The sequence below is a fragment of the Dermacentor silvarum genome, chromosome 6 (assembly GCF_013339745.2).
Source record: "Dermacentor silvarum isolate Dsil-2018 chromosome 6, BIME_Dsil_1.4, whole genome shotgun sequence".
NCBI lineage: Eukaryota > Metazoa > Arthropoda > Arachnida > Ixodida > Ixodidae > Dermacentor > Dermacentor silvarum.
This window is the reverse complement of record NC_051159.1, coordinates 65,490,696-65,517,929: the sequence shown is the minus strand read 5'-3', so window position 1 is coordinate 65,517,929 and position 27,234 is coordinate 65,490,696. Positions and strand designations below refer to the sequence as shown.

The 27,234-nt window shown below is 45.8% G+C and overlaps 1 protein-coding gene across 1 annotated transcript; it reads left to right on the top strand.

Moving 5' to 3' along the window:
* The first annotated feature begins 11,422 nt into the window (after positions 1 to 11,422).
* LOC119455540 (3-hydroxyisobutyrate dehydrogenase, mitochondrial-like) lies at positions 11,423 to 24,311 on the top strand. Its single transcript, XM_037716946.2, has 6 exons — positions 11,423 to 11,535; positions 13,087 to 13,348; positions 15,240 to 15,361; positions 18,109 to 18,319; positions 19,442 to 19,598; positions 24,011 to 24,311. The coding sequence occupies exons 1-6, from the start codon at positions 11,529 to 11,531 to the stop codon at positions 24,167 to 24,169; spliced, it is 918 nt and encodes a 305-aa protein (XP_037572874.1). The 5' UTR covers positions 11,423 to 11,528; the 3' UTR covers positions 24,170 to 24,311.
* Positions 24,312 to 27,234: the final 2,923 nt, after the last annotated feature.

The window sequence follows — 27,234 nt, the reverse complement described above, 5'->3', positions numbered from 1 at the left end:
CAAAGTGGGCGAGAATCGGCGGGGTAGTGAGTAGCGTGATAATATGTGAAAAGGCTGTGGCTTGAGCGAAACCCCACTAAAACGGAGCGTCTTTCTTGAGAAGTTCTGTTAGTGGATGGGCTATGTCGGCAAAATTTCTGACAAATCGTCGGAAATACGAGCACAAGCCCACATAGCTCCGAACATCCTTAGCACAAGTTGGTACAGGGAACTCAATGACAGCACGAACCTTGGCGGGGTCGGGACGGACGCCAGTTGAATCGACGAGATGCCCGAGGACGGTAATTTGGCGGCGACCGAAGTGGCATTTCGAAGAATTAAGTTGTAGCCCAGCCGCACGAAACACCGACAGGATGGATGAAAGACGTGTGAGGTGTGTGGCAAATGTCGGGGAGAACAAGATCACGTCGTCCAGGTAGCACAGGCAGATAGACCATTTAAAGCTGTGCAACAGCGTGTCCATCATTCGCTCGAATGTGGCCGGGGCATTGCACAAGCCAAATGGCATAACTTTGAACTGATAGAGGCCGTCAGCTGTAACAAATGCTGTCTTTTCACGGTCCCTGTCGTCGACGGCGATCTGCCAGTAACCAGAGCGCAGGTCGATGGATGAAAAATAGGTCGCACCGTGAAGGCAATCCAGAGCGTCATCAATTCGTGGAAGAGGATATACATCCTTCTTGGTGATCTTATTGAGATGCAGATAACCAACGCAAAATCGCCAACTGTTGTCTTTCTTTTTAACTAAGACAACAGGGGAAGCCCATGGACTCGCGGACGGCTCAATAATGCCTTTTTAAAGCATCTTGTCAACCTCTTGTTGAATAACTTGGCGCTCGGATGGTGACACGCGATAAGGTCGCCGGTGAATCGGAGGCACATCGCCAGTATGTATGCGATGTCTGACGAGAGAGGTTTGCACCTAAGGAACGGCCGTCAAAGTCGAAGATGTCGGAGTATGTGACGAGCAAATGACAGAGGTCGTCGACTTGGGAGGGCAGAAGATCCGAAGCAATCATCTTTGTGATAGCGCTCTGTACCGACGGAGAAGTGGGCGCGTCGGCGGACAAAATTGCTGACGTAGGATCACGTGACAGTGATAAAATCTGGCACTCATCTGATGGTGATAGGGTGGCCAAAACTATGCCTTGGGGAAAAACTTGAGGACAGAGTCCGAAGTTCAAGAGGGGCAGGCAATTCTGGTTTGTCGCAACAGTCATAACAGTGTGGGGAAAGGAAATGTGCGACAAAAGGACACTGATAGACGGAGTAACCACATAGTCACCATCCGGTACACTGGGGCAAGGTACAGCGACAATACAGGTGAGTGCTTGGGGCGGCAAACGAACAAACTCGGCACAAGAGAGCTGGCTCTGGACTACGTCAGGAGCGTCTAGTGAAGCGGGGAAGTCAAGTTCAACGACACCGGCCGAGCAGTCAATTACAGCGGAGTGGTCAGTCAAGAAATCCAGTCCAAGGATTACGTCATGGGGGCAGTGGCGAAGAACATGAAACAACACGGACGTGTGGCGGCCAGCGACGCTCACGCGTGCGGTGCACATTCCAAGCACGGCTGGAGTTCCACCGTCAGCGAGACGCACAATGGGGGACTCTGCAGGTGTGAGCACTTTGTGTAAGCGTTCACGGAGATCAGAGCTCATGATACAAATATGTGCACCGGTGTCGATAAAGGCAGTAACGGGTAGGCTATCCACTTCTACGGCAAGTTGGCTCTCGTGCGTGGGCAAGGTTAAAAGAGGCTTTGCAGGTCGTGGGTCCAATGCAGCGTCACCTCCGGGGTGCGGCGATGAATAGCGGCGGGGCAGAGGGGACCGGGAACGACGATCGTGCGGAGAAGGTGAACGGCTGGAGCTGCGGGTTGGTACAGGAGCGTCTCGGAGCGGTGAGTTGTATACGAGCGGGAAACTGCAGGGGTCGATTCTCGTCGCGGCGAATGCCAAAAAATGATCGAGAGGAGGAAGGTTGGCGATACCGGCAGTGACGGCAAATATGTCCAACGCCGTGGCAATGAAAACATATGGGCTTATCGTCCTGGGTTCTCCACTGGGCCGGATCACGATAGCGGCGCAACGTTGCTGTATTCCTGTAAGGTGGAAGAACAGAACTGACCCGAGGGTGAGGCAGGGATGCAACAGGCTGGAGTCCTGCGTTAGCCAGCTCTTCCCTCACGACGGCTTGGATTAAAGACACTGTCGGTCGGGAATCTTCGGAAGGGCGTGCGAAATAGGAAGGTGGCGACGCCGCCTCAATTTCACGACGAACGATGCGGACAAGGCTATCGGTGGTCGGTTGCTGATTGGGCGGCTGAACGTCCGCGCAGGATGATGTAGCGGCCGTGTTTGGAAGCCACATGAATTGTTGGGCGATGCGGCGACTCTTCGGTGCTTCAAAACGCCGGCATTCCTTGATAATGCCTTCAATGGTCGAGCAGTCCTTAAAGACCAACAAATTGAAAGCATCATCAGCAATGCCTTTTAGGACGTGACTTTGTCCGCCTCGGTCATGGGGCCTCTTCGATTATTCGTTTCTGGCAGTCCCGGACTGTCCGAAAGACTGCATACGCAACGCTCATTGGCTGAAAGCCCCGTCTCGGGCAGTCCGGGACTGCCAGGAACGGATAATCGAAGAGGCCCATGGTGGCATCAACTCGGCGGCAAAGGGCGATAACGTCAAGGATGTATGTCACAAACGAGCGCGCAATCCAAGCGCGCGCCGCGTGTCAAGCAAGCCAGAGAAAGAACACGCCGGCCCCGCGGCCACTTCAACAGAGGGGGAGAGCGCATACGCCTCAAACAGCGACGCGAACAACGGCGCCGAAACGTCTAGAAGAGCCTCGACGAAGCGACGTTAACCGGAGAGAGAAAGAGAGAGAGAGGACACGCGCACGCCGAGACACCTTCTCACCCGGCGAGCCGAAAGAGATAACTACAGCGTGAGCATGCGCCAACAGCATGAGTCATCACCCCCCCCCCCCCCCTTGACAACACTCCGATGCCGGCGGTCGAAGGTACGAGAAAAGACGAGAAGCTTCCCAAGCTTTGGCCATGCTACGAGATCACGACTCCGATAGGAAGGTTCGAGAACGCCTGTGGGAGCTATGTAACCGCCGTGCGAGAATCAGAGTGTGGAGTTCAACAAGCTCAGTCCGCACCGGTGAAGTGATGTAACGTGAAGACCGAGTGTCTGCGGAAGAAGGGGATTCCCCGGCAAGCTAGTCGACGGGTTCATCGAGCGTCTGCATTTCCGGAAGAAGCTCTTTCTTCGAAATTTGCCCCGAGTTACGCCGAGATCGTCCGACTTCAAGACCAACACTGGTGAATACGATTGGACACTTAGTGTACCTTTTTTATTTTGTACTTCACGTGTTGGACTCTTAGTGCTTGTCGTTAATTATTTTCCTGTGTTTTGTGAATACCCATCTGATTTCTAATGTGTTGTGTCTAGCCTAAGTTTGCAAGTGTGACAATGTACGACACGTACGACTCCGTGGGAGATTGAGCGCGACAGGAGAGATCTTTCGAAGCGGCGCTCTGGCGGCCAATTGGTTTGCCAAATAGGTCACGAAGCTTCTGCTTACATAGATCCCAGCTGCTCACTTCCGTTTCATGAGTGTCAAACCAGACGCGTGCTGTCCGACTCAGGCAGAAACCCACATTAGCGATTGTCACTGTCGGGTCCCACCGATTGTTGGTTGCGACGTGCTCATAATTCCTAATCCAGTCATCAAGTCGACGTTGTCGGTGCCGCAAAAAGATCCTGGGTCGCGGGGTTGGATCAAGATCACTGGCTGGGGTGCCGGTGTTGCGGTTGACGCAATATCCCCGCCTGTTGACATGGTGGAACTTGCCAGGACATGTCCGCTACGGAGTTCCGTCTTGAGTAGTACCCCAGCACTTCCACCAAACTGTCACGGGAAACGGTATAACTGAAAATATATTTACAATATATCTACAGCGAGCTAACACTGCCAAGATGGCGGAAAGACAATCTCTTCAATCGTCGTCTTCTTCAATGGTCAACGTCATCTTTGTCCCATTGCGCGCAGTCTCGGAACAATATATATATATATATATATATATATATATATATATATATATATATATATAAGATCACCTCGGCGAAATTGCGCGACACTCTTCTCGCAACTTTTATATATATATAGCAGCGAGAAGAGTGTGGCGCCATTTCGCCGACTGCATTTTTTCCCATTCCAGATATTCTTTCTCCGCGGGGTGCCTCCACTCTCGTACAGCTATTCCACACAGGAACCGTTAGCTCAGGTGTTAGTGACCACTGTCAAATTTTTATGCCGTATTATTTCAAAATTACAACACAAAGTGTTCACAACAGCCACACGTCATACAGTATATATCGCACGAACAGTATATATACAGTGTATATCGCACGAAAGCCTGCAGGATTTCAGGCGTGATGTTAGTGAACATGACTCATCTCTTCTTTTCAATACAACAGACGCAAACGTGGCGTACAACAAATTCATTGTAGCCTTTGTACTGTGATTGACATGATGTGCTTTTCCTGAACTCACGCGCACCAGCAGATCTGGCAGTGTTTAAAAAAAAACTAGGTATACGTTAAATGGTGAAATTAAGCGAGATAAGACAGCATACTATGAGACGATATTTGCTGATAGTACAAATAAATCTGCTGACTTAGTATGGAAGCTCATCAAAGACGTAGTCGGTCGCGCAAAACAAAGCGTCACGCCAGAAATAATTGCCGTTAAAGATGTTGAACTGACCGGCAAGGCGCTCGCGGATCACTCCAACAGCCACGTTGTAAACGTATGTAACAAGTACGACAACCCATAGTCGACAGTCCAGTAACAGTTATATCAACGAATCTTTACCCAAATAGCATCTTCCTTGTGCCAACCAATGAACAAGAAATTTGCACTGCATTTATGAACATAAAAAAGATCAATGCACTAGACATTGATAATATTCAGATTACGCCAGTGAAACCCGTCCTAGAGATTGTACGTGCCGCACTTGCCCATATATTCAATCTAATAATCGAGCCAGGAGTATTCCCTGACGATATGAAAAAAAATATAGGGTAACAGTAATACTTAAGTAATGTGACCCAAATAATGTCTAAAACTACAGTCAGATATTAATGATTCCAATGTTTCTTTCAAAAGGTTTGAAAAAAAATAATTTTCTCTCGTATGTCAACTTCTTTTTATTGACGTAATAACCGATTCACAATTTGGTTTCGGTTTCTTGATAATTCTTGATTACTTCAAGTCTACACCTGTCCGTGAACATCAGCCGACAGCGCGCGTGATGGCGCGCATATGTGCTTTCAGCGCATCAAGATGTCCAGCACTCTCCCTTTCATATATCACTGTACAATATACCCCGCTCCAAGTGTGGGGATATTAAATGAACTGCGCACGCGGGCACAAATAAGCAGTGCTCATAAAAGCGAGCCAGCAGTTAAAACAGTGGCCATCGAGGTTCGATTTTTTTTTTTTTAATTTCACGCTCGAGTGTTCAGGCACGGTGTTTGCAAATAAAAAAAAGAAATTAAGGATAAGATCGAAGAACAGCGAGAAAGAGCACTGACAGAAGTATTGGACTGCAGAAGGGGTCTTACCTTCCTATATGGCGACGTAGGCACAAAATTGCCCCGCGACGAATGGAGCGGATCCATGTGTCCCGGGAATTCCCATATTTCAGAACTGAAGCGTTCAGCACCTTCTTCTCGGATTGGCGATTTCCAGAAACGCACGATAACATCGATAATAGAGTGTTTTAGCTGAGCGCTTGCTGTCCGTCCGCTCCGCTCAGACCGGCATGTGCTTGCAAATGCCACACAACCGCTTAGCGGGAAGGCTATTGCGCTTGCGCACAACGCCCATGCATACCGGCAGCGGAACGAAGACCGCATCCCTCGCTCCGCTACAAAGCCGACTGAGCGGAGCGTGACAGCGTGTCTACTTGGCCTCTTTGTCGTTTTGCAGCCGAGTTTGACAGCGCGTCGCTCGCGTCTCGGCAAGACGCGCGTATCAAATGCGAAATCTACGCAGTTACCTGCAGTATCTCAGAGCGTGAAATCTGAGCGGAGCGGAGCGTAAGCGGCGCTCTGCTAAAACTGTCTAATATAAATTCGAAGAGCTACGATGGAAAACGACTTTAAAATCGAATCCAAAGCAAGGGAAAGGAGGTCGAACCACTGTCGGCTTCCTACCGCGAACTGCCCTACGGGCAGGAAGTGACGCCAAAATTATCTAAAATGTGTCCGACTTGGCTCGCTGACTAAAGGACGACGCAAATATACGCGGTGAACCGGTGGCGGCAAGGAGGCGCCACTAGCTGTTTCAGCGCGATACTGAAAATTGCCGATGTCATATATACGCTTGGGGATTCGCCGAAGACAACACGACATAATAAACGGACTTGCTCCTCTATTAAGAGTTGCTCCAGCACGATTCATCCAGCCAGGCTCATGCAGTCCATGGCATTCCATATTATAGCATTGGTTTCATTGGTTCCATGGCCACGTTAATTCGAGCGATCGCATACGCCCTCGCGTAATTAATATAGCGCGGTGGCCCCCAGTCATGTCAGAAACTGGATACCTGCGTGCCTCAAGATCAGGGCTAAATGTTGCGTTGCGAAATACCCACCATAAGTGCTAATCAACGCTGCATGCTTCGTTCGCTCGCTGGTACCTGTGCTTTGGCGCTTCTGTTAATGACGCGCGATGTTTCAGTGGTTTCAGCGCTGGTTGCCCATACAAGGTATATATGATCACTTATATATACAGTTCCGCATTAAATGCAACGGTGCGTCAACCAAGAAGGTTTAGAAAAAAATATTACTTGAAACGTCGTGGGCTTATTCAGCCAAGAATGTCATGTGCATGTATGCACACAGTCACGTACGTAGCTGAGAATGTACATCTAGAATGTGCAGCTGTAACAATCTACAATGTGTGTCTTATGTATGTTTCGAATAATTGTCATCATTTTTTCTGCGCCTATGATACTCAAATTTTATCGCGATTTGTGCTTTCAGGCTAATAAAAACAACGCTTCCGTCGCCTGAAACTGTTTTCTCGAGGCATATACCGTTCTAAATAAATTAAATTCTGAGGTTTTACCGCGATTTGATTATGAGGCACGCCTTAGTGGGATACTCCGGATTAATTTTGACCACCTGGAGAGCTGGTAAAAATACGGCACATATTGCAATTTACGAATTGCAGCCGGTCAGTTTGCAAGATGTATCAACTTAAAATGATTCCCCAGGATGACACCAGTTTCGAGATCATCATCGTCGTCATCATCAGCCTATTTTATTACGAAAGCAATTTTATGGACACTCCAAGCGTATTTCTGCCATCGGCGTCGCCATTGTCGCCGTCGCCGTGAGGCTCCATATAAAGTCCAACGGTGATAAAGTCGTCGCCGCCCGACGTACGCTGTGTGTGCGAGTGAAAGCGTACGAGGGTGAGCCGGCAATCGCGGCTCAATGTAGCGCATGCGATGGAGGAAGGCCGGAAGCGCGCGTTCGTCTTTCGCGCGAGAGGCACGGGCAGGCCCGCCGTATCTTGAAAGCGATCTGCGATGTGGGCGAAGAGCGCGCCTGCGCGGACCTCATCTTCAAAGCGATCTGCGATGGGGACAAAGTGCATGCGCTGAGTGCCGGTAGCTTCGTATATGTGATGTGCTTTCGACGTCTAGTTCGCGTTGAAGCAAAACGAGATACAGCGCGAAGGTCAATTTGCCCGCTGCTGCTGGCGCGCTTTCTCACTCCGGCGTTTTCAGAGGGAGTTTCCGCGGTCATCGAGCGACATGTGTTCATGTTTACCTGAGCGACGAAAGCACAGCACATACAAAGGTCAGAGACGTGTGGAGATCGCTTTCAAGATACGGTGCGCGCGACAACACCGACAGCCCGCACCAGCGCAATGTACAAGAACGCATTTGTTGGCAAAGTAAAAGCCGCCCCCCACCCCTCCCTCCGGCGCTGTCTTCCCGCTTTGCTCCTTTCGCGTGGGAGATTGCGTCACCAGTGCCCCTCGCGCCCGGTTGCAAGATACGCATTTGGTACCGCAGCACAGCATCGGCCCCCTCCCTTCCTCCCATACCCCCACGGCCTTTCGCGCGACGGAAGTCGCGTTTGCTCTCTGCCGTGCGTTCGCTCTCCGTGAAAGCGCGCGGGGGACTCGCACATACGGCGCACGACGACGACTTTATCGCCCTTGCACTTTATATGGAACCTCACGGCGACGGCGACGGCAGAAATCCACTGCAGTTGTCGAATCAAATAGAAATCGCAATAAAACGGAAACGTTTATATGGATTCTATACAATATTTAGACAGATTGCAGACATTACATATTTTTGCAAGTAATGTCCATAGAGTGTTCGTGAACAACCCATTGAACAGTCTACACACCACAGATTAACAAAAAGCAATAAATTTGTTAACTACTTTTCCCTGCAGACAGTACATACGCATTGCTTAGCCAGTACGAGAAGTTCGTAAAGAAGGTTAAGCAGTATACCCGCCGCGGTGGCTTAGCGGCTATATGGTGTTGCTCTACTAAGCACGAGGTCGCGGGATGAAATCCCGGCCCCGGCGGCGGCATTTCGATGAGGGTTAATTGCAAAAACATCTGTGTCCCGTGCAATGGGGGTACGTTAAAGATTCCCTGGTGCTCAAAATTAATCCGGAGTCCCCCAATACGGCGTGCCTCATAATCAAATCGGGGTTTCAATCAAACCCCGGTATTCAATTCAAGGTTAAGCAACATACAGGAAACCTATGGAAATTGACTCTATAGCTACGTTCCACGTGATGTGGACTGGTCGTATATGAGAAAATTTCCCGATTTTGCTTCATCATTTCTATATTGTTGCGGGTAGATGTTCAGACGAGTTTATTTACACTATCTACACGGTAGGCAAAGCAAATGACCACAGCAAGAAAAATGGCGAACCGAGAGACATACAGCTTCCCATCTTTCTACATCTAAAATAAAAAAAAAATTAAGAAAAAAGAGACACCTCGTCCTCTCTCGTGTCAATTACACTTCAACATCTTCTTATATATAGTGATAACAATATTATGCTCCGAGTAATCAAAAAAAAAAAAAAAGAAGAAGAGATACAGTGTTTCATGGAATTTGCGCCGGCATGTGTGAAGTTTGGCAGAAGCAGGCGTTGGTTTCGTAACGTATATGGGTTGCCTATTACGAAACACTCTGAAAGGACGCCGCTGCTTCCGCCAGCAACGGGCGAGCTCTTGGCATACCTGTTATCACCAGCCCCGTGTGAATGAAAGCTGGCGCAGTTCCTCACCGAAGATGTCAGCTGGCACTGCTCATATAAAGCAACGCTCTTTCGCTCGAACCGCTTCAGGTTTCAGCACTGCGCATTTCCAGTGCTCACCATTCTCCGAATGAGGGTGAGTGCTAACTTCCGCCACACTGCATGTGTATGTGACACACACCGTATGTGTGTGTATGTGTATGGTTCAGACCTTCGGCAGCCATTTCGTAGGCGAGAACCATGAGTTTTCATTTCTTCCACAGAAAGCTGGAGTAGTTCTGAACCAGGCAATTGTAGTGAGTACTCTACAACACAACTTGGGTGTCATTCGGAGAGATCTAGGACCTGAGTGACGAGTTTGTCGAGATTCTCAAAACAAAAGAGACTTCTTAACATGAAACGCTACTCATCTTGAAACTGCAGCGCGCACACAAGAAACGAGGACACAAAGCAAAGGTAACACACAGGCGCTACCTTTGCTTGTACCAGGGTCCTTCAATACTTATTGAAGGACCCTGCTTGTACCTTTGTGTGTTGCCTTTGCTTCGTGTCCTCGCTTCTTGTGCGTGCGCTGCAGTTTCAAGATGAATAGCTACCAACTCGCCCAACTTTCAGTACTTCTACAGATGAAGCGTCATATTCTTCTTTTTTTCTTGCATTATTTGGAGCATAATATTGTAATGAGCCAGTGCGATATATAAGAAGCTGCTGAAGTGTAATTAGCACGAAAGAGTACGAGGAGTTTTTATTTTTTATTTTAGGTGCAGGAAGATGGGAAGGTATCTGTCTGGCGGTCCGCCATCTTTGTTGTTGTGGCCTCGCTTTGGTGTCTCCGTGTAAATAGTGCAAATAAATTCCTTAGTCTGAAGAACGACCCGTAACAATAACAAATTGATCCAGCTAAATTGAACAATTCTGTCAAATCCACGTGAAATAGAAAGTTAGCTAGTTAGAATAGAACGCTAAAGAGTAAAACCGGTTTGCGCGAGCCCCACCGTGAGTGGCAGCATTGTGCACATGACGAAGTATCGCGCGGCCGGTAAGGAAGTCGAGGAGAGCATTCAGCAGTTGGTGAGCTGTGAACTCGTACGAACAGTATGCGGGTTAAAGGTACAGTAAACTAGGAAAGCTTAATTGAAATTAAAGTAAAAAGATATCTTGAAGTCATCGTCATCATTATCAGCCTATTTATGTCCGATACAGGACGAAGGTTTACCCCAGCAATTTTTACTTACCACTGTATCAATGCACCAGCTCACACCGTCCTACGCGAGCAAATTGAATGTCATTACCTCACGTAATTCTCTGTCGTCCTCGACTGCATTTCCCTTCCCTTGGCGCACATTCTGTAACTCTAATAAACCACCGGCTATCTGCCTACGCACTACGTATATATGACTAGTTGAACTCCTGTTCTTCCTCGTGACGTCACGCATATTCGACATCTCGATATGAATCGTTTCGATAGCTATTCGCAAATGTTGAAAGTTGGATGAATTGGCGCGCGCGCGCCTGCGTGCGTGCGTGGTGCGTGTGTGAGGAGGGGGGGGGGGGATGTAGGAGGGACAAATTAATATAGCAGTGGCTGTGCGTTGCGCCCTGGCGTCTTTGTGGTGATAAAGGATTGATAAAGTAACAAGGACAACTACAGCATCCGAAATTCCCGCGTCCACTGTTGCAAGAGCGCCTGGAATAACTGACCCCCCAAAATCGTGCGGCTTTACATGTTGCACAGACCGTACAGACAACACCTGTGATCTCAAGCACAAGTGTTTTGACAGCTCACAGCTTCTGCTACATTTATTTCTAACTATCTTAGTCATAATAATTTATGTATCAAGAGCTCACATTGTGTAAGAGAGCCGGAAGTCTCTTGATGTGTTTGAACCGTTCGAACTCCCGGGGTAAGAAGCGTTAGAACCAAATGTTCCGCCTGTTTTTACCTTGGTAACCTCAATACACTAAATATATTTAAGGCGTGATTCAGAAGTTATGAGTTGAACGTATCTATAAGAAAAGGTAACTGTTTTTCTTACGTTTTGGTTTCGTTTTGTATTTCATGAACTTGGCTATGACCTGGCCATTGGCTTTCTTCCTCTTTCGTCGACGCTGAAGATGGCGCCCTCCATCATGTTGTACTGTGTGCGGCCGTGCATTCTCAAAATTTTTAAACCATGGCCACCGTAACCTGGCAGCTTCAATGTCAAGTGAGCATTTTATTACAACATCTGTAAGCTTCTTGCTTCTGTATGACGATGTTACGGCCAGCGCTTCATTGACATGTTTCGCTGCGCCGGTATCTCTCTCAGCGCTTCTAAACATCTGTGACTCTTCGCCTTCCATAATGTAACTGAATAATATGTGCTGTTGCGAGGTTAGACCGTTGAGGTGTGCGTTGTTCGAGTCAAACTGGTATTAGCATCAACTGGGGTGTTCTCCTTAACTGAAGCTTCCATCATAGCTAGAATCATCATAGCTAGAGTCTAGCATCTTTAGGAACTTGCACCTTTTCCTTGTTTTCATGCTTGCCAAAGCTCTCCCGCTATTGGTGACAAGGCTTTTCGGGACGATAATTCGTCCGTCATGCTTTGATTATGTTCGAATTTGGTTATGTGTCTTGGGCACTATAACTGAATAACGTAATTAACGTGGTAGAGCACGCTCGAATATTGTGCATTCCTCCCATGTAGAACGGTGAATTGCGTCGGGTGTAGTCTTTCTTAGCGTTTGTACATGTAGTTTTACGTATCGAAGCTACACCTTGGCTATTATTCTCATAAAAGACGCAGTGGTGAGGGAGATTTGCATTAATTAAGTTTAATGTGAGCCTCTGTTACACATCGGAATGAGGCGGCTCGGGATCGAAGCCGCGACGTCGTTCTCAGTAGTAGAACGCTGTAGCCAATGTAGCCTTTTCGTATTTCTCACATACATGGTGCAAACATAAAGCATCCACTCCAATGAAATGAAAGATGTCTAGCCAAATTGCAGAAAGCTGGACAGCGAGCCTAGATTTGTTGGTTTAGTAAATCCGTTGCAGTGTTTACTGGCCGAAAGCACGACGTTTCGCGAATGCTCTTCACTGACAATTTCATGAGCCTCTGTTTTGCAAAATTTCGTAAACTTTAGAAGGGAGCAGCCAGCCATGATGTGGCAGGGTGTCGCATTTATTGTGAGGTGTGCTCTTGTGTGATTTGATCTGCATGAGTCATACACCTCTAGCCACGAGTTCCATCAAAAAGTAATTTGCTGTTGATGCAGGTTCTGTGAGCCCAGATGCTGAATCGGTCGCTACGACACTGCCACCTGGTGTTGTCAACATTGCTTTTAGGCGTCTAACATAAAAGTATATTAAACCAGTGGTAAAATGTCTGTAATGGATTTTTTGGAGACCTCTCTATATTAATTATAAAGTTAAAAAGCTTGCATGCCTGCAACAGCAACACCATGCTTTTAAGGTGAGCTGTAAATGGTGCTTGTAACCATCCACCGTGGTAGCTCAGTGGTTATGGTGTTGTGCTGCTGTGCATTAGGTCGCGGGTTTGATCCCGGCTTTGGCGACCGCATTCCAATGGGGGTCTAATGCAAGAACATTTGTGTATCATGCATTGAGTGCGTTAAAGAAATCCGGTGGTCAAAATTAATCCGGAGCCGTCCACACAATGGCGTCCCTCATGACTCAGTGTGCTCCCAGTTTGGGGACATTAAACCCCCACAATTTAATTTGCTGCAGGTAACCATGCACTCTCTCATTTCAGGACGGGCAGTATCACAAGTACCAGTAGGTTTTATCGGTCTGGGCAACATGGGGAAGAACATGGCACGTAACCTTCTTTCTAAGGGGCACCGGCTAGTTGTGTATGACGTCTACCCAGAAGCCATGGAAGCAATGGCAAGTCAAGGTGCCATTACTGCTCAGAGTCCAGCCGAACTGGGTGAACAGTGTGACCGCATCATCACTATGCTTCCGTCGAGCCCTCATGTGAAAGAAGTGTATGCCGGCAAGAAGGGGATTCTGTCGTGAGTGTACCATTTTGTCTGAATTTTTCAAAATTACCTTCTATAAATGTTGCAGTGGCTTAGCAATATCAGACTTTCTGATAAACATAGCTTCTGTATTGACTATTAAATCACCTTTTTTAAATGCCCTTGCAATGTTTGTATAATGCCAAGAAATAGCTCAATCACAGAGAGAATTGAGACTGAAGGGACTGCACAACTCTTTGGCAGTTCGCATTCCTTTGTAGAGCTCCATCGCTTAGACAGAATCCTGCACTGCACTGGCTCTCACGGATGTCATGCCCTGGTTGGTGCTGCCGCTTGCTTTGAGTCGCAGGGTCGCACATAGAGGGCGCCGCTCTCATATGTAGCAAGAATAGAGCAGTTTGGAGAAGCAGCACAGCTGAGTTATATGAGAAAACTAAATAAAATTGCCCTAACCAAGTAGCATTTGCTGTCATATTGAAATGCAATGTAATAAATTCCTTTATGAGTGGTTGACAACAATTTAAAATTATAAACAAGACCTGTTATGTCAGTGAACGTGGTAGCATCTTTTTCTGTGGTGGCCCTAGTTCCCTGCATTGTTTGCATCATGTTCTCACTTACAAGAGCTCTGTTCTTGCTTAAAGTAATGGTTTGGACTGCTCAAAGCAGCTGTCCTGTCACCTTAGCTTGACTTAATAGTTGCCTTACTGTCTTTTTAAGCTCTCTGCCTTGGCTAAGATATGAAGAGCTCTTGTAGGAGTGCTATGATGTAGACTGCCAATTTTGCACTCCACAGTGGTCCTCTGCCAAGAATATTAGTGTGCTATGGCGGTCAGTGTGAAATATGGATTTGCAAAACACGAGAAGACCTAGAAACAGTAACCTTAGCTCTGTCTTAAGAGTTGAACCTTTGTCAAGTCATATCCTATGTGAACGTCAAGTAAAACAAGCTTAATCTGTGCTGCAGGACTCCATTTAATGTCTTGCTAAAGAATGAAGGCTTACTGTGTCATTGTGGAGAAATGAAACCCAAGAGAAAAAGTATAACACCTCTTACGCGTATGAACTGAAGAGTGCTATTTTGAACTCTGTAGTCAAGAGTTCGACGGCCTATCGCCTGGTCAGGTGAAACTATTATTAAGAAAGAAGTAGGTCATTGACCATTTTCAAAACAAATAGATGTTTCAAAAGATCTCAAAATGCCATTTTGTTTTGACTATGGTCAGTGTCCTGCTTCTTTTCTAACAACATGTCGCATCGATTGCCAAAAAATGGTGCTGGCTGTAAATCAGGCATACAAGCCAGATCATGCCTATGATACAGAGTGGCAAAACAGTAACAAAAGAATGCATTTTAGTTACTCCTAACTAGTCTGTGTTTAATTTGCCAGTGATAGTAAATATTCCTGAACCTGCCGTGGTTGCTCAGTGGTTATGGTGTTGGGCTGCTGAGCACAAAATCGCGGGATCGAATCCCGGTCATGGCGGCACATTTCGATGGAGGCGAAATGCAGAAAACACCCTTGTACTTAGATTTAGGTGCACGTTTAAAAACCCCAGGTGGTCCAAATTAATCCGGAGTCCGCATGCCTCATAATCAGATAGTGGTTTTCGCACATCATCATCATCAGCCTATTCATGTCCACTGCAGGACGAAGGCCTCTCCCTGTGATCTCCACTTACCCCTGTCTTGCGCTAGATGATTCCAACTTGCGCCTGCAAATTTCCTAACTTTTCAGTATTTTTGGCAAATACAACCCCATATATATAAAAACAATCAATCAATAAATATTCCTGCAATAGTATACTGTCTGCTTATTAGGTACCACTGAATGACTTTATTGACGCTGACTTACGCCAGCACTTTTCTCATATGTTAGGGCTTCTTATCAGTTCATCTTTTATCTTTTGTGCATTGTTTTCAGGACAGTGAAAACTGGGTCTCTTCTAATAGATAGCAGCACCATCGATCCATCTGTCTCCCAAGAGATGGCAAAATTGGCTGAAGCAAAAGGAGCTTTGTTTATCGATGCTCCTGTCTCTGGAGGTGAGCGTACTAATAATCTCGGCAGTTGAACTTTGTTCTGGTCTAAATAAAAGAAAAGCACAAATGCGAAATATGTTAGAATGCCATTGATATGTTTGTGAAGACTACGGAAAAACAGTATAATCCAGGAAAGCACTTGCAGCAGCTTTACCGATAAGGCAAACAATTATTCTTATACAAACTTAATTTGAAGTTTAATGGGAAGCCAACAAACTAACAAGAACCTACTCAGTAAAGCTCATTATCCATATGGTGAACGTTACATGCTTTTTTTTTTTTTGTGGTCATAGCCACGAATCACAGTAAATCGAGCTTGTAATTTCCACCTAGTGCTTAGGTCGAATCTTTGATAATAACAGCTTCTTTTAGAAAAACACTTGCAGCATTTGTGAAGTTTCTGCGCAACCTTGTATGTCGAAGTAAACACACAAGGTATTGGAAATTCATGAGACTGCATATGTGGGTGTGGGGCCTGCTCCTTGTGTCTTCGTCCACTACCTCTTGACTTTCAACTTTGTGAGCTGTGTTGATTGGTGACAGTCTAAATATGGCGATGGTGATCCTCTTGCACCGAATAGCCCCTTCACCAGCTAACAGTGTTGCATCAGTGGTACGCTATAGTAGTCATTATACCTAACAATGAGAAAAACAGATGTAACAAATGGAGAGATAGTACACATGACTGCGGAAAGTAAATTGGTCCGCTGTTTTAATGCATAAGAGCCGGGAAAATGTAATGAACAGTAATGTGTCAAAGAGCTTTTATTGTATTGAATTGGGCTTGCTTTTTATTATTCTGTGCTAGTGTTTATTCAACGGTGAAATACAGTCGACTCCCGTTAATACAAAGTTCACAGGAACCTCAAAAAACTTCGAATTAAACAAACTTCCAATGAAAACAAAAAACGGCGCCTTTATTAATTTCAAAGCCGAAAGTCTTTTAGGAAAAATAGTCTCTCATCTTCATCTGCTTCTGCTTGCCGAATCTAGCTGCGGCAAGCATGTTTTGCAAGCCGTAGACATGTCAAAGTACTTCTTCGACATAGTTTTCTCTAACTAAAAATCGCTGCGCGAGAGCGAGACCTGCAGTTACATCGGCAGCTCTCGGTTGTGGCTTGTTTTCGATGTCGTCGTCGGCGTCGCTTTCACGAATGCATTCATGGGGCCGAACGATCTGCGCAATTTCGCTGTCCGTCCGTGGACCGCATGTTTCCACAGTGCTGTCCACAGCGACATACTCTTCAAAACGAATGTCACCGACAGTGGCGCCAAAGCTACTGTCGTCGAGCTCGCTTATTTGCACTTCCCCTGGCAGACAAAAAGCATCCCCTGAAGTTTCCACGAAACCACATGCCTGGAAGCAGTTGGCGATAATCTCATCTTTCATGCAGCACCAAGCTCGCGCTTGCATATGGATGGCACTAAGTAAACTTACTTCGTATTTCGAGGAGTTGTCCATGCACAAAATCATGCGCTCGACGAGATGCTGCCTGTACAGGACCTTTACATTTTTTATTATGCCTTGGTCCATTGGCTGCAGCACTGACTCCGTGTTTTAGCACACGCAAGCTGTGCCACACTGTCTGTGCGGGCATGCAGCCGCAAGCATACATGTGGTCTGAGCTTAATGTCATCACTCTGTGGAATTACTTCATGGTCATTTCGCATATATTACAGTGAAGCTTTCATTGTGGACTTAGATGGGTGCTGATGTTATGGTGGTGGTTGGACTGTCGAAAGTAGTGTGAGTGGTGAGAAGGGGAATAGGGTGGTGCCTGGAGAAGGAAGGCATGCTGATTGGCATTAACTCTCTGTTCTGCTTAGATGGGTAGTTTTGTGTGGGATGGTAAAAGAATTCAGAGAGCACTACAACCTAACATAGATGCTATGCTCATCTGTCTGCTGTTTGTGTGTGTTATGAACAGTGATTTCCTTTGCGAAGATGCACCTACTAGCCTAAGAAGGTGTATGTGGTGGGATGGCTCCGGGATTTGAACCATATGTTGGAGTTTATTAATGAAAAACATTATTTGGCCCATCCCAGGCACTTTGCAGTAGGTAGATAGGTTCCCGTATGACCTGAATAAAATGACAATTCAGGTGTTCAATGGTAGGATGAAACCTTTGACTCCCAGCATGGCAGCTTGATGCTGTTAGGCCACAATCGCACAGTTTCTTTCATGCCAATGCCAACTAAGCTCCGACGCAACTATCGCCTGCATCACGTCGCACATCACAAGCGAGGGCACATGTGCGCGCCCCAGTTTCTTTTTGGGCACCGACTTGCCACCATCTTCCTTGTACGTAACAAACAGGAGCGTTCCGGTTTTTACCATTCTTACCTCATGGCAGCTAATGTGTTGAGATGCTGTGTTATACTGCATCGCATTCGCGATCAGCCCACATCCCCTAGTTCTTTCCTTGCCGCAGATAACACTATGAAGATGCTGTGCAACATTGTACCACCTCCGGAGTTAGCCCAGGTCACAACGGAACAGGGTGTAACATTTCTTTGGCAAAGTAAGAACAAAGCTGACATCATGCCATTGCCATCATACTATTGTCGTCACTGTTGCCGTGCTTTTGTCATTACCTGCAGGCTTATGTCAAGCACACAATTGCTTGTTTTACACATCCACGTTAGTCCACCGAAGAAATCACTGGATAGCCAGGTACCTGCAAGATGCTTTGCATAACAATGATTCCAACAACGGGGGGTCGGCATTATTTTTTTCATTTCATTACAGGGGTAGCTGCAGCGGAGGCGGGAACACTAACATTCATGGTCGGAGGCAACGAGTCCGAAGTAAGTGCCGTTCAAGAGATCCTGCTCTGCATGGGCAAGAATGTCATCTACTGTGGTGGAATTGGCTGTGGCGAGGCTGCAAAAATCTGCAACAACATGATGCTGGCCATATCAATGATCGGAACAGCTGAAACGATGCTCCTCGGAAAGAAGTGAGAGCACTCTCCTCCTGTTCCTGTGAGGTGTTTGTTTCACTTTTGCAGTAGTACTATTTGGTGGCAACCTAATTCAGAACCACCGTGCTTGCCGAGTGGATTTTGCTTTGTGCTGCTACGCACGTGTTCACAGGATCAAATCTCGGCCTCGGCGGGCGCATTTCGATGGTGGTGAAATGCAAAGGCGCCTGTGTATCATGTATTGGGTGCACATTAAAGAACCCCAGGTGACCGAAATTAATCTGGAGTCCCATACTACGGCTTGCCTCATAATCAGATCGTGGTTCTGGCAAGTAAAACCCGAGAATTTAATTTTTAATCTAATTCAGTACAATTTCCACCCACAAAATTACACTGTAGCACATGAACTCGGTGAGGATGTCAGCAGTTTGTCGTCTGCTGCAGTGTGCATGGTAATGGCTGTATTGTGTCTCTTTAATTTCACGCAATGACATGTGTTCAACCTGTGTAGTAGGCCTTGTTGCTATTCTGTGTATTCAAGAAATCAGTGTCAATCTCAAGCTAAAGCTTCATCTTAGGCTTTTTCTTCACCCCTTAACTGCTGTGACAAATTCCGAGAAAGGTTTAGAAATGCGAAAAAAGTTGGCAGAAGTCATAGTGTATTATATTCTTGTAAAAATTATAAGACACTGAACACATATACAAGTGCAAAATTTCATGAGTTAACTCATCATCGGCACCAGAGGACGGCTCGTTGTGATGGCAAGTTGTCTTGTCATTGGGAGTTAGGGGGTTAATCTTGCACTTATGACCTGCACTGCAACATTAACACAGACATTTCTTGCAAATACCTCTACTGCACAATTTCACCAACAGCTCATCCGCTAAATACAGACAAGGAGTGAAGAATAACATGTTGTAAGCATTCTTATTGCAACGACTGTGTGGCACCGATGCGGATTGCAAGTGCAGGGCTTCACACTAGTTGTCGAGAAGGCCGAAAGGTGGTGCCAAGGGTCATGAAGGACCTGGAGAGAGCTGCAAGTGATGATAAGGCTGTGGGAACAATGGATAAAGGAGTATTGACAAGACATGCTATGTACACGCTTCCTTCGTGACACAGTTTTTCACCAAATGGCAACAACATTCTCATTCCAGGCTCGGGCTGGACCCCAAAGTGCTCAATGAGATTCTTAATGTAAGCTCTGGGAAAACATGGCCTAGTGAAGTCTACAGCCCTGTCCCAGGTTTGATGCCCAAGGCTCCTGCTAGCAATAATTATGAGGGTGGATTTGGAGCTGCACTGATGACAAAGGCAAGTGTCTTTATGAAATGCTCAACATGTGCTCATGTTCTGAAAGCCTGTTTTTGAGGTGACATAATTATGCAATTTTTAAAAGTTTAAAGTTTTTATAATGTTTCTGGGGAAACATTGAAGCTAAGGATGTCATTGCAGTTTTTATTTATTTTAGTTGCATCACACATTTAGTGCAATATGCTGGAAAGTACCATTGTTCATAAAACAAAGACAGATTACAACGAACACAGTGAATGATGCCCTGGCTTGAAATAAACATAATTATGTATTTTATTTATTTAACAATGCTGCGGACAGCTGTGCTGTCCAAGCAGGTTATTTAAGGTGCAACAACAAAGCATCTTCAATTGCAGATACGTTAAGACGTTCAAAACAACATCGGGTAGGCAGTTTTGTTGCTTAGATGTACATGCAGTAGAACACCATTGATACGTTTTTTCAAGGGACATGCGAAAAAAAAAAAAAACGCAACAGCCGGGAAAACGTAACGGTGAGGAAGGCCACCAATTGCCACAGCTATGTCAGAAGCAGCTCTGAATGGCTGCCAATACAGTTATTAGACACCTCGGGGCTCGTACTGCGACTAGGGCTGGTGCTTGCACATGTATAATTAAGGTACAGTAAAACCTCGATAATTCGAACTCGGTTAATTCAAAATTTCGGTTAATTCGAAGAATTTGAGCGGTCCCGTCATTCTCAATGCAAATTCTACCGGATAATTTGAATGGCCCGCACGGCTCTATTCGGATAATTCGAAGTTTCCGGCTAGTAGCAACGTGCGGCGGTTAGGTTAGGGCGCTCCGCACAGTCGCCAACCGATTTTCCGAGCTCGTGGGGACTGAAAAATAGTCCGGAAAACTCGTTCGGCCGAAAAAAAAAAAGTGATTAATTCGGCTTTAAAAAAATCTCTAATAATGCCCTGCCTCATACTACGCTTGGAGGGGATCGACTTGCTTGGATTTGCGCAGCAATGACGTCGTCTCCGTGTACAGTCGACACGAACGTCACCGCGTTGGCGATCTCCGCCAACGGAGTTCGCCATGGAGATCCAAGAAACGAGCTTCGCACCGCTTAGCTCTCGCCAAGGTACAGGAGGTAGCGCCGATCACTGAGACATGGGTCTCCGAGACACCTGCTCAGTCTACACGCCACGTTCAAAATAGCAACCGAAACTTGAGAGAAAAAAAACTCACTGAATTAACACGCGTAGGTGCCAGCGCGCACGAGCGAGTGCGACCGCCGCAGAGCGAGCGAAGGTTCGTGCGGTCTTTCGCTTCAACGGAAACTGAGCGGCGAGAGCACAGCGCATACAAAAGGTCAGAGCCGTCTGGAGATCGCTTTCAAGATACGGTGCGTGCGAGAAACCGCTCCGGCGCTAAGTACGCAGTTGTTAGAAGAGCAGAAGTCGCCCCCCCCCCCTCCCCCCCCTCCCTCCCTCCCATACCCCCACGGCCTTTCGCACGAGGGAGGAAGTCGCGTTTACGCTCCGCCGTGCGTTCGCTCATGAAAGCGCGCGTCCCTCGCGCGCTGTCACTCGCACATACGGCGGGCGCGCGGCGATGATTTTATCGCCCTTGGACTTTGTATGGATCCTCAGGGCGGCGATGCCGACGGCGAAAATCCGCTTGAAGTGTCCATATAATTGCTGTCGCAATAAAAAAACATCCCACAATAAATGGTTACAACGATAGTGCTGAGCGCATATACTAAGAAAAAAGAAAAAGTGCAGTACTCTGGAGCGTTTTGTCAGTCAAGAGCGGGTATGTCCTCTGAGACTGGAGGATTGCGCGACTTCTCTATTGATAGCGCGCGTTCCAATCTTGGAGGCTATACAGCGAGCCACTGGAATCCAAGCCAGTGCAAAATCCAACATGGCGGCCTCCAAGATTGGGTAGCGCGGCTCGGAAAGAGCGATTTAGTCCGCAAAATCGAACTTTGGGGTCTCAATTCGTCCGAAAAATTGGGTGCGAAAATGCATGAACTCAATGGGAACCCTGATGGTGCATTTTTGAAGTCCGGAATATCCAGCAAATCCAAATTTTTGGAGTCAAGCACCACCACACCCGCTTTCGCGGCAGTTATCGATTCCGTGAACATCGTCCGCAACTTAGTTGAGTGCAGTGCGGGTGATATTTGTATGCTACGTTTTTTGAGCCAGCTGGAGAGCATGGCACTAGGGGCGGCGAACCAGCGCGCCAAGTAATCCCGCATCGGTGATTACTTTGAGTAATTTTTCTCGGACATGGAAAATAAAGGTGATTTCTTTTTGCGGCAAGTTCTTGCTTGTTTTCTTTTTTTTATTATTCATTTCGGTTAATTTGAAAATCCGCTTAATTCGAAGAATTTTCGCGGTCCGGCGACCTTCGAATTATCAAGGTTTTACTGTACATGTACAATGTTTCGTGACAGTGGCCCCTTTCAACTCTCTTGACCGCAATACTATTTTGCTTATTCTGCAATGCATAACATGGCTCAATTGCGGTGAAGATGACTTAATAGAACCAGCGATTATGCTACGCATACCCTTGCCGACTCCAAAATAAATGCAACGCTGCACTCGGCGGATCTGGCCCAGTGTGCGTGGTTCCCAGTACGCTTTAACTGATGCACACTTCGCTTCGGGTGCTTCGCCAACTACTCTGTGCACGTGTGCAGCAATGAGATTGTGCAACTTTGGTCGCTTACTGCAATCCGTGGTCGCTTACTGCAAACTTCAGTGACTTTGCTGCAATGTGGCGGTCGCTGTTGCAACGCACCGGTCACTTGTTGCAACCCACAAGCTGGCTGCACCGCTAAATTTACATGACCGCTACGTTCAAACGCAATGTAAGCTGCAGGAACATTAAAGATAGGCGACGTGTCGAGGGAAACATAATACATGGAAGTCAATGGGATTTAAGTCGGGACCGCGAATACGCGACATAGCAGTCGTGAAAACGCAGCAGCGAGGAACATATCAACGGGGTTCCACTGTATCGGGGAAAAAAAAAAGCAGACTTCTGAACCAGCTTTGTCTTAGCAAGGTATGGGTGCACAACTTGACTTCAGTGTGGTTTACACACGACAACCTCATTGATGGACGAAGCGAGTCGTTTTTACGTGACGGGTCAATTTTACCATTGTAGAGCAGATAAAAAGATGTCTGCCATCGGTTGCTGAGCACGGAGCACTGAAGCATGTGGTGCAATAATCGGATTGAATAAATCTATCTGCAAGTCTCTGAATCATTCCACTGTTGCATCTTTAATATAGTGAGGGTCCTAAACAATAACCGCATACTCAAAGACAGGGTGAACTAAGCTGCGATACTTTTCAAGCTTAACGTGTGATGAAGAACATCACGAGCGCGCCTTGCGCGCTTGTCACGTGGCGTCGCAGCCAATGGAAATTTAGGTGCCGTTTCGCTGCTACAAACACTACTGAAGATTACACTACTTCATCACTACTTCATCGCTACTTCATCGCTCAATGGGCCATTTGACGCTTTTGCATCAATAAGGACACATGTACAGGTGGTGTTCAAAATGTAAGAGATTAGACTGCTAGTCAAGCTTCAATCGAAGGTCGGTATGAAATTGACTTCATGCTCTTGTGCGAGTGAAAAATCCACACGACAAGAAGGATTGCTCGTAATAATTTCTACAAATGCTGTCGAAACACTGATAGATTAAAACAACTCACGGTGGGAAAAATAAAGTTGCACTTGATATTAGTCGACAATTATCAAATGGCACACACTCATGAACATGTACCATTGTTTGAGACATCATTAAAACAACCTACACGTCGGACTGGAATATTAGACAACCCGGGAGAAGGCGCTGTGTCCTCAATGCTGCTGTTAAATTTTGTTGCCGAGTCTACCGAAGTTCACGAGGCGCACTGTAGGCTAGCTTCAACGATACCTCGAGTTGGTGTTTTCTTTTCCAGACTCCCCAATCTACCAAAAATTGTTGAATCTGACAAACGTTTCTATTTCAGTTGTGATTTCAGGTGGTGCATGATGTAGCTAGCAGAAGAATTTCAACAGAAATGTTTAATAGTGCGTAGAAAAACTGTCGATCAAATTGATCTATTTATATAGGTGCGGTAACGAAAGAGTTAAAGGGACACTAAATAAAAATACTAAGCCAGTTTACACTGATAGAGCTGTAATAAATATGCTTTGATGTTACAGATTTTTAAAATCTGTGTTGTCACACCAATTTTACTTTGACGTTCATTTTGTTTTCCAGCAATAAACCTGTTACCACGAAATTAACGAAAATATAATTTTGAGATACTTTATCGGTCTAAACTGATTTAGTGTTCGTTTTAGTGTCCTTTAAATGAGTATACAGTCATGATCTGCAGTGAAGCGGACTTTGCCTGCAATAATTTTATGAAAATCTTTGTTTTTTTTCCTTCAGGACCTTGGTTTGGCACAAAATGCTGCAACACACACTGGTTCTACAACTCCTTTGGGATCACTGGCCCATCAAATCTACAGACTGGTTCTCAACCACGGCCTTGGACATAAAGACTTTTCAGTGATTTACCAGCTTCTAGATGGAAAAGTGACTAAGTGAAAGCAATTGCGTGTACAGACTGAAGAGCCAGAACACGGTTGTCTTGAAAACGACGAGCATTCCAGTACAGCAGTTGCCTGCTACAGGTGGCGCAGGCACTGCAATGACTGCACGGCATTGAAATAAAATGTTTTGTTACATATCAGCAGCACTAATACGGTAACTTCGTTCAAAAATGTGTAGTAGAGGGAATCTGTGAGAACAAAAAGAGCGAAGTCCTGTGCAGTGCTAGATATCTTGGACAGCGATAGCTAAAAACCAAGGCCAGGCTCTCTAGTGTACCCATTGCAAGTTTGTAAGAGTGCCAATACACAGTGTCAAAAAAGAGCACAGTTACCTGCTTTACTTTTGTTACTTCCTCGAGCATATCTGTCAACTAAAACACACAGCAGGAGCCTTGCAAGGCGTCTCCTTCTTCTGCTATCATCTACATGTCAAACCTCGATATAACGAACCCCGATATAACGAAATTCGCGATGTAACAAACTATTTTTCTTTCCCCATATTAATTCTATTGAATTAATGAAACCTTGATATAACGAAACTCGATATAATGAAGTTTTTCGCTGCAATTACAACTTTATTACATCGTGGTTTGACTGTATCTGTCGCTCTGGGATGGCACTGGCACACAACCTATACCAACACCAATACGCAACCGTGGTGTTCTGCTCAGCTTGAGGTCGCGGGCTCGATTCCTAACCATGGTATCATGGCTGCATGCAAAAACGTTTGTGCAGCACTTTGATTTACGTGCATGTTTAAAAAGAAAAACAAAAACAAGAAAGGCATCTATAATAGCCAGCTACTTTATTCGAGAAGTTATGGAAACATGGGGCTCCCCAGAGATCCATTTTCAGTATGTGTTAATAAAGCTAACGATGCAATAAAGCTAATAATGCAAAATATAGTTTAATCTCCAATTTTCAAGCATGCTTTGTTTCTCAATATTTATGCCAGTAACTTTTCTGTGCACCCTGGAAATTGTGATCTCTTGTGCAAGGTTGGGTGCTTCATACCAGGCCTAGGAGTGTATTATAAAATCGGCGATAGGGTATTGCATTTTGTAGACAACTGATTGAAAATAAGTGCACAGATTTTCTTATAGATTTATTACCTAAAGCAAAAATCTTTAATGTCAACTATCGTTATTTGAACATTGACGACTGCCTTTCTAACATGCACATGACAAAAATTCCTGTAAATTACAGCAAGACCCCGATATTGGCAGTCTACAAATCCTCGTTCGTGCAAAAGTTGGTTGAGAGCAAGAATTTTTGTGCACAAGCAGTGAAAGCACCCCTAAAATTGAACAAAGAGAAGAGCTATATTGAACGTTGCTAAGCACGGTTGTTACTAGTGTTACAGATGATCAATTTGCATGAAATTTGGCCACAGTGCAGATCAGTCTTTCCAGAAAAGCTTCAAAGTTTTCCTGCTACATAGGCGGTACTCTCGAAACACTTGCAAGCTTCCTCTTCAATGTGCGCTTTCTTTGCTGCATTGCGAGGAGATACAGCTTCAGTTGTATACAAGTATGGCTTTTTGAACTAGTTGGTTATATACATCAGAGGTGGTCATAACGCTAGAAGACACGGACAAAAACTTCAGTTGTATGTTTTCCATTCTTTTGTTTCTTCTTAGACTGATCAACTACCAAGTTCGAAAGATGTCCAGCTCCTCTATAACTTCCTCAAACCTTTGTAGCCTTTCTTGAACTACAGTATGGCTATAAACGTGGCCATCTCCACAACACTGCGTGAAGCAAATATTTTTCGGCACAGCAACCAAATCTTGTTGAGAGACTTGGCTGCATTATGGGGTTTGCCTCGACTACAGCAAAACACGAGCTTTTCGCTTGTCAGTCTCTTGTATGTAGGAAGCGCAGCCTTCGTCTTGAGTGCTGGTGAAAAGTGGAGAATGAGCCGGTGCTCGTTCAAACCAGGGCTAGTGCTTGCACCAGGAAAGCTTGCCACCTGAGCAAAACTTGTAGCTGTGAGCCTCGCCAGTCAAGCATAAGTGGGGAAAATGAATCCCCTACAGCCACCATGCGTCTATTATAATTGTTTGTCGCAATCTTCTGGTGACAAAAATGCCCCAATGTTTTCACACATGAAAATAGAATGTCGAATAATTTTGCAACTGAAATCTAAAACATAATTTCTAAGAGAAAATGTGATTTTTCGACCCGCATCTCCCCTTAGGTGGGAGGCCACATTCAAAAATCAATTTTCTTGCACAAGATTGTTTTTTCGTTTACATTTTGTGTATGCTCAAACATTTCAGAAGCACGCTGCCAAATAAATTATCATTAGTTTAGGAGTTCCAGCGAGCTTTCCAATCTATACAATTGTATTGCGAAGCCAAAACCACATTGCACTGGTTCCGAAAATCAGTACTATTTCTTTTATATAAATATTCAAAATACTTTTTTCAATTTACGTTGTCGAAGAGCACACAGGAACAAAAGGACAGACTAGTGCATCTCATGGGGGCTCCAGCTATGAACCTGTTGTATTTTAGGCCTCTGTGTTGTTTTTAACATCTTTCACGTGGTTTGAAACCGTTCGTTGTTTTTCTCAAAACAAGATTTCACTCCACCTATGTTACACAAACTTTGAGAACTCTTTACTGGATGAATATCCGCCCCTAGTGCCATGCTCTCCAGCTGGCTCAAAAAACGTAGCATACAAATATCACCCGCACTGCACTCAACAAAGTTGCGGACGATGTTCACGGAATCGATAACTGCCGCGAAAGCGGGCGTGGTGGTGCTTGACTCCAAAAATTTGGACTTGCTGGATATTCCGGACTTCAAAAATGCACCATCAGGGTTCCCATTGAGTTCATGCATTTTCGCACCCAATTTTTCGGACGAATTGAGACCCCAAAGTTCGATTTTGCGGACTAAATCGCTCTTTCCCAGCCGCGCTACCCAATCTTGGAGGCCGCCATGTTGGATTTTGCACTGGCTTGAATTCCAGTGACTCGCTGTATAGCCTCCAAGATTAGAACGCGCGCTATCAATAGAGAGCTCGCGCAATCCTCCAGTCTCGGAGGCCATG

Bases quoted from the DNA above. Each gene is read 5' to 3' on its own strand.
- LOC119455540 (XM_037716946.2), top strand. The intron at 15,362-18,108 runs GTGAGCGTACTA...ATTTCATTACAG, and splicing joins CGATGCTCCTGTCTCTGGAG to GGGTAGCTGCAGCGGAGGCG. The intron at 18,320-19,441 runs GTGAGAGCACTC...TTCTCATTCCAG, and splicing joins ACGATGCTCCTCGGAAAGAA to GCTCGGGCTGGACCCCAAAG.